Here is a 14,379-nt window from a genome sequence, read left to right on the forward strand (position 1 = left end):
TCCTTTTTTCTTAGTTCATTGGGTACGGTAGAAAAACACAAACACACACACACACACACACACACAAAATGACTGCTGCAGCAAATGTGGTGCTGACATTTATTTCCTGGGGCTAATAGTTATTGGGTTACAAAAAAGCCCCTATGAACCAATCCCCTACCACACAATAAGCTGATTTCTTATACTGTATAGTTCTGTGTCATAAACATCGAAATAAATCGAAAGCCTCTCCCTCGGAAGGCTCGTGAGCGTGTGTGCTTTTGATGAAAGTGAAAATTGCTTGGTTGGGCGTAACTGTCTTAAACCAAAACAGACTATTGAACAGGCAAACAGACGAGGCGGCTCCTCTGCCGATCAATGAGATTCCTGGTTGATCTATTTGCAGAACATATTAGCTGTCCTGGTTTGCCACCTTTATGAAGGTGAATCTCAGTACAAAAGCATCACTACCTACAAGCCTCCACGCCGCCATCTGCTTCCCACTACTCCCACTGGATCCCTCCATTTACAAATATATGGGAAAGAGAAGCGTTTGAGTGCAACCTCGGGAATGGTATTTGTATAAAAATCACTCTCTGATAGTAGAATCCCCTCCAGGGACATAACAGGCATTTTGAAATGTTTCAAAGAAACTTCACAAGCAAATCATAACTGTCAAAAAGAAAAATATAAGAAACATTAAAACCCTCCTGAATTCCAATTCCCCACCGGTAGAATTGGGGAGGGGCCTAATCATCAGACAATCCAAGCTGATAGAAGTGAATAGGCTGATGTATGATGCCTATTCAGACGTGTGCTGTTTTTGTTGCTCACAACCACAATTTGCTGTAAATACTCTTACGGTTCTTGATTTGGTCAACAATACCTCTTCCAGGAGATAATGTTGACAGAAGTGCACGCGTCTCTTTGTCGACCATATCTTTTCTAGACTGTCTAAGACTCCAAGGCCTCATATAACGCTTCTGCTCGTAAAAGCATGCCGAAGTATGTATGTGTTGGCATATGCATTCACGGCAGGGTCGATGAGAAAGTGGGAGTTTCCCATAAAGAGACGGGATGGGATGCGCAAAGTGCATCTAATTATGTATTCTTTGGTATTTACAGAAACCGCCCACTGAAGAGCGCGGCCTTTTTGCGGTGAAAATGCTCTGCTTCCGAAAAGCGGGTGTAAACCAGAGTGCAGGTTTCCTCACATTTGCCTCCTGGTGAATTGGCAGCAGTAATCCAAGCCAGACGGCGACATAGGCCAAGGAGACGAGCTGAAAGGATTTTTGCCACAAGGATCACACTTTTTCAGTTGAGTGAACACTAAAACATTCCGCGTTACAGATAAAGCAGCCATGCAATAATACAGTTACTGGAAGATATCAAAGATGACATTGAATCTCTGACTCAGTGTTCACATTCCATTACAGCAAACTCCTCGCTAGATTATAATTATTGGCATCAGGATCATTTCAAACAGTCATAGCATCGGAATGTCGCAGTCTGCTCTCAGTTGTATCACAGCAAGCACAATACATACATTTCCCCACCACTAATGCCAAAATAACACGTCAACTTTGTTGTTGCTGAATTTTTGTTTTCGCTGTTTTGACTTAGGCTGATCCATGATCGAAAGACAGAAGGAGGCACATTCAATTACACTTTAAATGCTCGCAATGTGCGGTATAGTGGGCGTAGAAAGTCACTGATTACCTGATGAGCTTCCAGTTTCGTAAATGTGATGTAAGCTGAAGTATCACATTGTGCGCTTTCTGCACGTTGTGTGGCCCATGTGTGAATTGAATATCTCTTGATTGGCAAGCCTAGCTAATAACACTGTATGCATGAATGCAAGTAAATGTGACTATTGTTTAGTAAAAAGTGAACCGAGCGCAAACTATAGCGGAGCGAGTCTTCTAATGACTTTAGCAGGCAAGCTAGTTCGTTACTTGGAGCTACTGGGCAGCAGTTATTTGCAATATGTTTGGCCGACAGAGCCGACAGCTGAGGCAGCTAATACAGCTAACAGATTAAATCAAGTCATTCAAAAAAGGCCAACCAATCTTTTTTAGTAACTATCCCCCTTCTTGGATCTGAAGCTAGACATAAAAATGGGATTTCAAGAAGAGACAGACAATCTATCACTGGAAAATGATGAGGGTTAAGCTATTACTCCCTTGTTATGACAATCATTTTAGGAGCAAATTAGCACCAATCAGCTTAAAAGAAATCAATAACTCTCTCCTTTTAGCCTCCAAAATGATTTTCTGTTGACTCTGCAGGATTTTATAGACTCGTTACAGTCCGAGCTACAACGTTGAGGTGGACTGAACTGTAAAGGCAGGCTACATCCGTGTACATTAAATTCACAAACTTCAAAGATTTGGGTCTTTATTCATACAAGCACTTCATGGAGATAGAGGGTAAGAATTCATTACCTGGGGAGACATCAATGCAGGGAGACAAAGTGCCGCCGTTTTTGGAGTTTGCGTTAGAGGAATTGGGAAGCGCACAAAGGAATGTAAGCAGCTTATCACACCATCTAAAGGACAAGGTTCAAAGTATTTAGTCACTAACCATATCCAAGTAAGGAATAAAAAGTAAGCATGAATAGAAATTATTTGGCGATAACTTGCCATCATGCTGCCTGAATAGCCTGCATAGATGTTTTCTTAAAGTCCCAGCGTGATTGAGCTGACCTGAACTTGTAAAATCAATAATTTAACTACAGTATAAAATAGAAGGCTATGGGCTAGGGGGATATAGAATGAAAATATTAAACTAGCGACTCTTCTTCTGCTGCTCTCAACTCTTCATCATTTGACTGCCATGTCAACAATCTCATTAAAACATTACCCAGTACGTTTTCCAAACCACTGTCTTTTAGGGACGCCGTGGTGGTCCTCTGCTGACTGTGTGCTGCGCAGGGTAGATGTGGAGATGGAAGAAGCCTAGCAGCTAGCTTGGTCTAATGGTCCATTTGTTACTCATCCCCCTTCTGTTTGACACGTGAAAGAATTAGGAATTAGGACAACATTTTGACATTATTCAGTGATTTTAGGGACATCTTTTTTTATTGCACTTTCACGTTTAAATGACCAAGAAGACTGCTTCCACTTCCATTGTTGTATTAGATTTTGGCTAATGTACACATCTTTGCATCAGACTGGTCATTATCACAGTGCATCTCTCTCAAAATATAAATGAAATAGTATCAAAACCTTTTACCCCAAATTAATTCAACAGGGCACCGATTTTACTTCCATTTTGTACCTCATTCTAGCTAGTGAACACATTTTGCATCCAAAAAAACATATAGGCTACAATTCTTATTCAGCTGAAGCAAAATGTAAATCAATTTTTTTACCCCAAATAAAGTGCTAAACTAAAAATATTATTTATTCATAGGACACATGTCTTTGGCCAAATGAAATGTGATTGCATCCTTTATTCCAGTGTGTCTTTGGAAGGTGGGTGAATACGCTGTCGCAGTTTTGGTTTTCTATGTTGACGCAGAGTCAGTAAGGCAAAGTTGGCTTTGGCCTTAATGCATTTGTCGTACTGTGGTTTGCGGCAATTTTGCTATGCGGCGCAAACACAACTCTAAATCTCCATGTACATATGCTTCGTTATTGGTCAACATCACTCGCCCTAAATCCAAAAAGCTTCCAGACAAGGGATGATGATCCTTTTTGAGGGACTAGCTCCCCGCCTTCTGCTCCTGACGTGATTTACCTTTCACGCCCGTGGTCTGCCCTCTGTTCTGTTGTCTGTCTCTACTCTTGCTAGAAGAACTTTCTCTGAGGCTGCAGGGTGCGCGCATGACTACTCCCACCTTGTTCTCTTCCAGTTGAATGGCTGACTGTTAGTTGAGGAAGTGCTTAATTTGTTCCTTAAATTTCAATTAATTGTGGATCCCTATTTATACATGATATTTTCACTGTTTGGACATCTTTAAATCTTACAACTGTAGCTGTAGTAGCTACAGCAGCTGTAGCTGTAGCTGTGTCGTTTCCTTGATGTTGATGGCAAACATCATGATCACAGGGAAAGATGTAAAGGAGGATTTTAAAGGACTTTCTCGAAAGTTATAGTTAGCCGAATGCCACCTTGCTTTAAATGGTGTTGCTGCTGTATTGAATTCTGGTACAGTAAGAAAGTCTACTGTACCCTATTCTCAAGTGGTTTACAAAAAAAACATTGAAGCACTTTGAGATTTAGAGTAGACAATGACCAACAGCCCATGTATCTACGAAGCAATCTTGCGGAAAGCATAGATAGAAAAGTAGAATTTTATGACACACAGAGAGAGAGAGAGGGAGAGGGGATGACTTGCGGTTCCCTCTTGAGAAGCATGCAGTCTTTGGGATGCCATTTCTACATTTTCTTATATACCGCCACAGGTAAATAGCTATCAGAGCATGAGCGGCGATGTTGCTGAGGTTGTTAGACTATGAAAAGGGAGCATCTAAGTGTGTGTGGGTGCAGGTGTTTGTGAGCTCGTCGCCAGAAAGGAGGAAGAGAGATGGAAAAGACCCTAACTTGTTAGCAAAGTGTGTGGGGTCTTCACCACTTCTTGTCGGTGTGTGTGTGTGCGGTGAACTCTGCAACTTCAAAGCTCAACAGCCGTCTGAAAACTTTTGGCAACCGTCTCATCTCAGTCCCTTGTTTTCTCCTCGTCTTTTTTTCCCCATCTCGGAAATGTATGTTGTGTCAAAAAAAGAAGTAGCAAGAGAAGGATTCATTCATCTTGTTTAAAAGGAATCAATAGCTTTGCCTTTCCGCTCAACGGCTTCAAAGAAACAGTTTGCAGTGATGCAATGATACACAGGTTGGTGGAACCATCATGAAGTTGTCGTTTGAAAGCCCGTCTGAGGGCTTCATGTACTTACGCTTTCCTCCATTTTGCGGTGAAAGTTCTCCGCCTTTTTGTGTAGATCAGTAAGTGTAATAAATCAGAATGCGGGTTTTCTCGCATATACCTCCTGGTAAAGTTGCAGCAGTAATTCGATTCAGACGGTGACATGGTCCAAGGAGAGGAGCTGAAAGGAGTTTTGCCAAAAGAATCACATTTTTTCATTGAGTGAACACGAAATCATTACGCGTTACAGATTAAGCAGCCATGCAATATTAGTTAGTTACTGTAAAAAATAAAAAATGACATTGCATCTCCGACTCGAACAGCGTTCACACTCCATTTCAGCAGTTGTTAAACTCCTCACTACATTACAATTATTGGCATCAGGAATTGGTTTGGTAACAGTCATAGCATCAGCAGTGGGAATATTGCAGTCTGCACTGAGCAGTGTCACAGCACAAGTACTTAACATAACATACATTTCCCCACGACTAATGCCGAAATAACACATCAACTTTGTGGTCACTGAATTTTTGTTGTTTTGAAAGAGAGACAGAGGTCTGTTCACTTGTGCTCGCAATGTGCGGTATAGTGGTCCTAAAACACAGAGAGACAATATCAATTCAAGGGACGTAACAGTAGCGAGGAACTTAACAACTGGAATGGAATGTGAACGCTGAGTCAGAGATTCAATGTCAGCTTTGCTTTCTTCCAGTAACTGTAATGCTTAATCTATAACGCTTAATGATTTTGTGAATTGAAAAAGTGTGATCCTTGTGGCAATCCTTTCAGCTCGTCTCCTTGGCCTATGTCGCCGTCTGGCTCGGATTACTGTTTCCATTTCACCAAAAGGCAAATGTGAAGAAACCCACATTCTGGTTTGAACCTTCTTTTAGGAGGCGTAGAATTTTCACCGCAAAAGGGAGGCACGCTTCCACGGGCAGTTTCTGTAAATTCTCAAGAATACATAATTATGCGGATTTTATGCATCCCCCTCTCATCTCTTTATGGGAAACCTACTTTCCCCTTGACCCTCCCGTAAATGCATATGCATGACACGGAAAGCGCAATTTGCCCTTTTCAGTTTTTTGCGACAGGCAGTCTGCGCTTTTACTGCACTGCAGCTTGTTTCTACATACCTTGCCATGCTTTTAAGCGCACATTGCGAAACAACTATGCCTGAAGTGTGCGCAAAAGCGTTGATTCATGAGGCCCTGAGAATGTGTATGAATTTCTGTGCATGCACATTGCAGGCATCTTGAGGCTTATTGAATCTCAAGAATGGACAGTCCTTCTTTCTTCATGCACTTTGCCGCTTTCAGCTCCCGCAAGATGTCCGACATTGCAACATTGAACATTGATACAAAAATCTTTTTTCAATACGACCTGTTTATCCCCACAGTGGATGTGACTGGCCTGAAATCCACTATTCAAAATCCATGGCCCATTGTATCCCAAATGATAAGCTTAACCCCAAATACATCCCACTCCGCAACCCCACAAACACAGAGACAAAAAAGGGTGGGGGGAAGGCAGACAGCCAAATCAATAGGTTTTTCATTACTACTTTAATTCATGAGGCTTTTCTGATTATTAGTGTTTTGTTTTTTTGTCCGTTCTTCTTCAAACCAAATTACCAGCGGCCCATGTGAATGGAAATAATATTGGAAGGGGGTGTCCCACGATGTTTTGATTCATCTCTTTGCATTCTCTCCATCTCCAGCTCAGCAGGTGGGATTGATTTCCCAGATCGATGGTGCCAGAGCTAATTGGACAAAAATAATAAATAATTACTCTTTTCAGGAGATGGGGGAGAAGTGAAACGCACAAGTTCAACAGAGCATTTCCATCATTATTGTTATTCCAGCAAGAGCAGGGAAGCAGATTGCTTGATTAGACCACGGTTGACTGAAGGTCAAAGAAATCCATACGCAAACATGTTTTTTGTTTGCTGACAAATCCCAGGGCAGCACTAATTTATTCTAAAGTTTTCAATACAGATAAACAGTTACGGTTTCCGGGAGAACTGCACATGCACATGCAGATTCTTCAGTCTGCTCTGTTCTCAACATACAAATGCCCCCGTTTTCACAAACGCATAATAAGTGTACATATTGTTACACATGCACACATACATGTATGCATTTGGCATGTGCACAGCAACAATTAACTATTTTTGACAGAAAAATAGGTGGTGTCCTAGAGTTGGCCAGAATCAAAGTAAGCCAAGAGGGGGTCTTACAATGTCCGTATATCCTCAAGGGTGACCCTGATGACCCTGAAAATGTTTGGGAACCACTGAACTAAGGTGGGAGTCGAATGGAAAACAATCCATACTTCTGGGGTCCTTTGTGGGACCACCAAGCCCTATGCCTCGACCGCTCTGTGTCCCTTGCACTTTTTTATTGTTTGTTTTATTTATATAGGATATATATGGAGATTTTCACATTGATCTTTCACAGATTCTAATGTCTAATTATTCTGACGAATAAAACGTTCTTTGTACTTTGAAATAGCGTACTTTTATTACTATGCTTTTATATTGTCATTATGTTATCAGTGGCATAAGATGGTCTGAAAATTGCAAAAATATTGCATATCGCAATAAATGTTGGTGCAATAATCACACAACAAAAATTTGATATCGTGGCAGCCCTAGCCATAGGGTTCCAAGATGCCATTCTGACCAATGGATTCTGGCTTTTTTGCTCTCCCTCTGTTCACCTGGTTTCAACCAAAGCTCGCTCAAACGTGATTGGTCAATGCTACTCAAACTACAGAAACCATACCACATTCTATACCAAACGTGCCCATCAATACAGCATTCATATGCAGATTGGTTTATGGAGATTAAAGGTTTTGGTTGACATAGAGCTACTTGGATGAAGTTATGGTAAGATATTGGCAGTGGTTTAACAAATACAATACTATTTGTTAGAAGACCTCAAATGACAATAAATTCCGCAGTGTCAAAGGCAACCACTGTAGACCTCACGCCCTTAAGGCTTAGGTTTTCAGCATTACTACCACAACCCACAATATTCCATTTACTAACCATTCAAATAATCAACCGGTTTTTTTATTGCAGTTCGACCCAATGCTTCGAAAGCTGATGCTTTTACTTTCATGTCAAATGAGCGGTGTTAGCATAAATTACACGGTCTTTTGATTTTCCTCTTGTTGAATTGCTCAAACGTACCGAGCACACAGAGCATCTCTAAATTTCCTTTTAGAAAGCCCAGCAGATGTGTATTCCTGGGCTTGATAAACACATTTCCTTTCTTTTTTACTCCATCTCACCTCCCTATTAGTGTGTGCTGCATTGCACGATGGAGTGTATTTTTGCCTCTGCGGGGGCGGCAGGTGTTTGCTGGGAGAAGCAGTGACACATGGATGCACCCTGCCAGACTACTCATTAGAGGCTCTGCACCTCTTTTGTCTCCTCATTTAGAGGAGAGAAGACTGCATGCACGTACAAGCGCGCACGTGCGTGCATGCAACTGCACAAGGCAGGTGGCCACCATCTACTGGTAAAACCAAAGTCACAGCAGCTCATTGGATGGACTTAGGAACATAGAGGAGTATTTCTAGAAAGTGTTCTTTTTCCCACTTTGCCTCTTCTGTGCCTTCAAATATGTAGATTATAAAGACAATATAATAAATGAAAGTGTGACTGGGACTGTAGCATCAGGCGTACAAGGAACTCTCTGGGGAAGACGAAGCATATGCTAGATGCTCTGCTTGAGAGGGAGTTCTAATTGATGAGACCTAGTTCAGTTAGTATGCATGTAAGATATGCAGTGATGATGCACTTGCTTCATGTCTAATTCTTGGGACATTCTAAATGAGACATGGTGTTTTCTGACTGTCGAAGGATTTCCGGAAACCTTGGGAGCTCAATTATATCTATCTACTGTAGTTCTATTGATTCACCTATAGTTTTTGTCAACGGATCTAGTCATTGTGAAGTATTGAATGAGACATGTTAGGCCAGTGAATATCGGAGATGGCAAAGAATGATTGGGATGATTGTAGCAGAGGCTGAGATATCCCGAGATTCGGTTAAAAAGTCTAGTGCTCAATGGGGACATGGTCCTTTGGAATGCGCCCATTAAGCGTATACCAATTGCTTGGACCTCAGTATTGCAACATATCAAAATGTGAATGAAACCACGGCTTGCATTGCAGCAAAAGTACTTCAATGTTTTCTCCTAGCCTCTGAAACTCTTTCTCCTATGACAAGTGAAATTACACTCTTTAAAATGTGCTTGGCTCAAGCTACCATCAGCTATCCCTCCTTTTCCCCCTCCTCTATCACAACATGGCTCACCCTGCCTGTTTGTCGGCCATTTTAGAAATCATCACTCCTCCTCCTCACAACTCTCTGCTGCTCAGCTTTTGTTAATGATAAACACAGAAAATTAAAAAAAGAAAGCACCAACTTTCTTCTTCTCCCCACTATCAACAATTCACACTCTCACATCCTTCTCCGCTCCCTGTTTCAAAACCCTGTTGTCTTTCTTCATCCTCTGTATTTTGCCTCCCTCCTCTAGTACATAACATCCTTGCCGTGCTTTGATAATTAGTCAGTGCCAAAATAATACAGCCTCCAGAAAACAACATGAGCTGAGCAGAGGGCTTAGCTCCAGTGGGAGCGAGGAGGGGGGAGGCCCAGAGAGGGGAAGCAGTGGAGAGGGAGTAGAGGTGTGTCAGCCCCTTTCAAATGGCTACCAGCGGATTGTTAGATAATGAAAGTGTCGACTAACCCAGTGATTGAGTGTGAGTGCATTGAGACGGCATATGTCCATTATTTATCAGCCAGCCTTTTTCCTGTTTGTGACTAATACCGTGTGCAATGCATTTTGTTTGGAGGTCTTCTGACCTTGCAGATAATATGTCCGAGCACACCTAAAGAGAAATTTGAAATGATGTAAAACATGAACATATTTTGTAAATATTTGCAGGTATAGCGTAAAAGACTGTGTGGCATTACTGTGTGCATTTGGGATTGTGGAGCTAGTCAACCGAAAATCTTGTTTAGCGCTAGAATCTTGTAGCATCGAAAAAGATATGTTTTACATACCAGCGGGGCACAGAATGTGGAGTAAAACAAAACTTTATCTGTACGAATTTTATCCATCTGGAAAAGAAAGTGCCCAAATGGCAAAGTAATCAGACGTGAGATTAGTAAAATGACTTTTGCAGCAAAATGGCATGTACAGCGAGGCAAGCACATCAGTCAAAAGTGTTATGGATTTGGGGACTTTTGGTCCAGATGCATTGTGGCATTTTATTTCTGGTCCAGTTGTAGTTTACTCTGACTTCTTTGTAGTTCTCTTTGTAGTTATAGTTCTCCCACGACCACTCAGAGGTGGGCCACCCCACTTTTCCAAGCAATCTTAATTTGGTTGTTTGGTCTGCACCAGGGTTTGATGGACAGCTTTGAAACCAGCCCAGACTAACTGTACCAGGCAAAGAGACCTAAGTTACGGTGCGACAGCATCCTGTCCTTTTAAATGCAACTTTGTGGACATTTCAAATGTGTAATTTCAGATAGCTGCAAACATAAAACATTGGTATCTACTCATACAGCCCGTGTTTACATGCATTTATGGTCCAGGGAAGGCTTGACAGCCCACAGGGTTAAGAGCAGTTGACTGTGGCTTCATTGCACAATGCTAATCAATGCCAATGCTCGTCACCGCCGGGCTCAGTGAAGCTGAGCCAAATTCTAACTCCTGTGTTTAAAACACCAAATTGAACTCATGAGGCAGGTGGATCTTTTAGGCTGGAACTCAAATATACTGTACTGTCGAGGCAAAGTTTCTTTGACAAGCAGGTCTGAGAAATTCCCTATGTTGATGTTGAGGGCTGCTGCAGATACTGACAGCAAAGCCAACACAATGTTTTGTCAGTTTGATCTACGTAACTGAGGGACAACAGTGGTTCGGGACACTAACATCCAGAGTATTCATGGGTTATTGAGAGTTATGCATTCTCAATAACAGAAAGATAAACTCTGTTTCACATGTATTTAAAAGGGGATATTCAGACCGCTGATTTACTCACGTTTCACTGAAATGGAACTTTTTTTTTTCCCCAATGAAAAACTACATGTTCACAATTCTCAATTGTGCATAGAATTCTCATTCTAAAAAAGAAAAGCTTTACTCATGAGAAATATTATTCTTATAAGCCACTCATTTTTTTTTTCAGCCAATTGATTGGGTGTTGTCAGCGGGTATCAATAGTTCTTCAGACGTTTCAAACCCTTCAAGTTATTCAAATTGAAACTTAACGCTGCAAGTCGAAACAAGACCGCTTGAGGTTTAAGTAACACATCTGCCTTTATTAGTTTAAGAAAAAGAGTTATTTTGTTACGTGACAGTCATAACTTGCCAAAAGTGCAGTACGTATGTGACACAACCAGGTCTGTTATAAAACACACATGTGTATGAAGTACAACAGAATGTCACCATTGCTGTCCATGATGTCAGCGTTCCCCTCGTTTGCAGAAGGCTTTTCTGTATTCTTCACTTGCATTTGAGAAAAGTCCTCACATATTTCTGTTGCAACACTGTGATAACCCCCTTTCTCCATCTCCTTTGTGCGTTTTTTGCAGCTGGGACAACATACATCTTCGGAAGAGGCGGAGCCCTCATCACATACACCTGGCCACCCAATGACCGGCCGAGCACACGGGCAGACCGGCTGGCAGTGGGCTTTAGCACTCAGCTGAAGGAGGCCGTTCTGGTCAGAGTGGAGAGTGCCAAGGGACTGGGAGATTACCTGGAGCTGCACATAGTAAGATACCGCCTTTGGGATTTCAACGTGGGGGTTTAGAACGATGGGGGGGAATGAAAAGTGAATGTACCCTAAGCCACAGGCATATGAGACACTATGGGTAAACCCAGAAGTAGAAGGGTGGACAGGACTCAGGAGAGGTGTCAGATTGGGGTTTACATTAGATGTCATTTAGAAGGAGGCCAAGGGACTATGAGTGTACTTGAGGCTATTTAGATCAGTCACAGGAAGACAAGAGAAAGGAGGGAGATTAAATAATAAATGGAGGTTGGAGAAGCAGGAGGGAAGGATGTCAGAAATTGGGCCAAACCAAAGAATGGGAAGTAAACCAGCGGCCACAAATAGTAAGAGGAAGGAGAAAGAAGAGGAAAGGGACTTGGCTCCATTGGTGCAGACTGAGTACAGTGAAAGGCACTTTGTTTGCAGCAATGCTTTTTTTTACACAACATGACAGTACATGAATTTTGAAACTAAAAACTATCGGAATGTTACTGTATGGGGCTTATAAAAGGTGGTTGGTCAATATTCTCTTTGCTGTAGTTGTGCTCAAAATGGCATCTATTTGGTTTGTACTACTTCCAGATGTTACTGAAATCTGTGTGGGCAGAGTCCAGAAAACACTAATCACCCACATCACATATTTTTATCTTGTGGCACACTAGTTATTGGCCTCAACTCTTTTATTGCTTTCATGTGTTAGGCTTAAAGGTCATTTAGAACCCCCTCTAATTATAACTTTATCATATCAATTAAGTAACAGCAGGCATTTAAAAATGCATTAGCACAGGCTGCAATGGTCTCGTTGACCCAACACTTATTCGTCCCAATAATACATTCATAGCTCAGTTAATGGCCAATCATGACGACACCTGATGACTGATCTATTCATCATCTCGTCCGCATCACATAGTTAAACATTGTGCACTGCCAGATTCCCTACTCCAGTACCAGCTGGTGGCAACGAATGTCCTAAAGTCCCTCTACACTCGCTTAAAGAACGCAGTGATAGGAAACGATCAGTGTTATCCACACTTATCTACTCCCAGCTATCCGCGTGTGTGTGTGTGTGTGTGTGTGTGTGTGTGTGTGTGTGTGTGTGTGTGTGTGTGTGTGTGTGTGTTCACACCTCTCCAACACTGAGGTGACCCCAATTTGTTTGGGCTGGCCATGCCTGGAAGCAACAGGGACATAGTTGGCCCTGGGTCACGTCTCATCCAGTGATCAGAAAGTTGAGAGGAGCAGAGTAAGGGATAATGAAAGAGGTATAGCTAAAATAGTGTTTGTGCTTGGGGTGTCGGGGGGGGGGGGGGGGGGTCTGGATCTGGCCGGCCAAAATTAGGTCAAGGCCAATTTGAATGCTCCCAACATTAGTGATGATGATGAATAATGATGAGAACAGGAGGGATGAGTTATTATAGTTCATTTGGACACAACAAATGAAAATCAAATCAAGTCAGTGTCATTTTCTAGTCCTATCTCTGTTGGCTTGACCAGCAGTCCATATAACTATGCGTGGTATATGACAGAAAAACAAAAGCAAAAATGTGGCATTATTCACCTATGTTGGTATGTAACCATTCATCTGGCATTTAAATACAATTAAGTGAATATGTCTCGCCAACTTCACCGAACTCAAACGCCATGGCACGAATGCTACGCTGTTTTCACAGTTGCTAAGCTGTCACTCATGATTACACGCCCCTTTCAGTTGATGCCCCGCCCCATGTGCAAGATCAGGGCCAAAAGCCTGAATGTAAAGAAAACTAAAAACTTGCAAATATAAGATTTGAATCTGAAAATATATAATATTCAACAGTGAAATGTAATACCGCAAATATCAAAAAATATACATAAGTGAAGAATGAAAAAACGGAGTCAAAACTATATTCAACCCAAAAATACTTTTCATCCACGTGTTTTTGTTTGAGATACATTGTTGTATTTTTCAATGAGACCAAAACTGAAATTTGTTTTTCAAATGATCAAAACTTTTGGCCTGGATTTTGCTTCATTCAAACATCCCACTCTGTCACTCAACAGTCATTATTTGACTTCTTCTCTTGACTGCATACTCTCCATCTAACTTCTGTGTCTTTCATTTGCTCCCTCATTCCCCCAAGTCTGTCTCGCTCATTCTGGTTTTCTCCTTCTCACACACACATCAGTGCCTCCAACACAGCCGCGCTGCTCCACAGCTCCCTTTGCAATTACATTTGATTTGCCGCTGCTGCTCCCTAGTCGCTCCCCCCTAAATGACTCTGTTCAGCCCGTGGTGGGTGTTTGGGTCCCGTTAATTATGCCCGTCTCTCTTTTGAGGTGAGAAGTACACGCAAATTAGACCTGAGAACCTAGGAGCTACGGCCCTGTGTCATCCCACCTGATGGGGGCCCTCGCAGATCCAATCAACATACAAATTTTGCAGCGTTAAAGCAGTGATTGTCAATTCATTAGCTTTGGCTAGTGGGACAAAAAATAGCATTCCACCCTTCATTCCAGGTTAGCTTGTTTTGTGTTTTGTTTTAATTTTCTAGTCTTGCACATTTTTAGAACAGAAATCCACAAATGACACAGTTGATTGTGTTAATGGTAAAGTTAATGGCTTTTCTTAACCAAGTCAGTGGCCCAAAGACTGATTACGCTGTTGACTGTCATGACAGGATATAACACGGCATGATGGATGCAGTCTCTGTCTTTTTAATTGGAAATACTGGCACTAGTGTGCACGGTTGATA

General features: G+C 41.8%; 1 protein-coding gene across 13 annotated transcripts in view; it reads left to right on the forward strand.

The window, feature by feature from the left end:
- Positions 1 to 14,379, forward strand: part of nrxn2b (neurexin 2b) — a 551,159-nt gene that overhangs the window by 454,783 nt on the left and 81,997 nt on the right. For all 13 annotated transcript variants that reach the window (XM_078105711.1, XM_040180539.2, XM_040180546.2 and 10 more), the window contains one exon: positions 11,466 to 11,647. In XM_078105711.1, the coding sequence (XP_077961837.1) occupies positions 11,466 to 11,647 (182 nt within the window). The remainder of the gene's footprint in view (positions 1 to 11,465; positions 11,648 to 14,379) is intronic.

The sequence above is a fragment of the Gasterosteus aculeatus genome, chromosome 7 (assembly GCF_964276395.1).
Source record: "Gasterosteus aculeatus chromosome 7, fGasAcu3.hap1.1, whole genome shotgun sequence".
NCBI lineage: Eukaryota > Metazoa > Chordata > Actinopteri > Perciformes > Gasterosteidae > Gasterosteus > Gasterosteus aculeatus.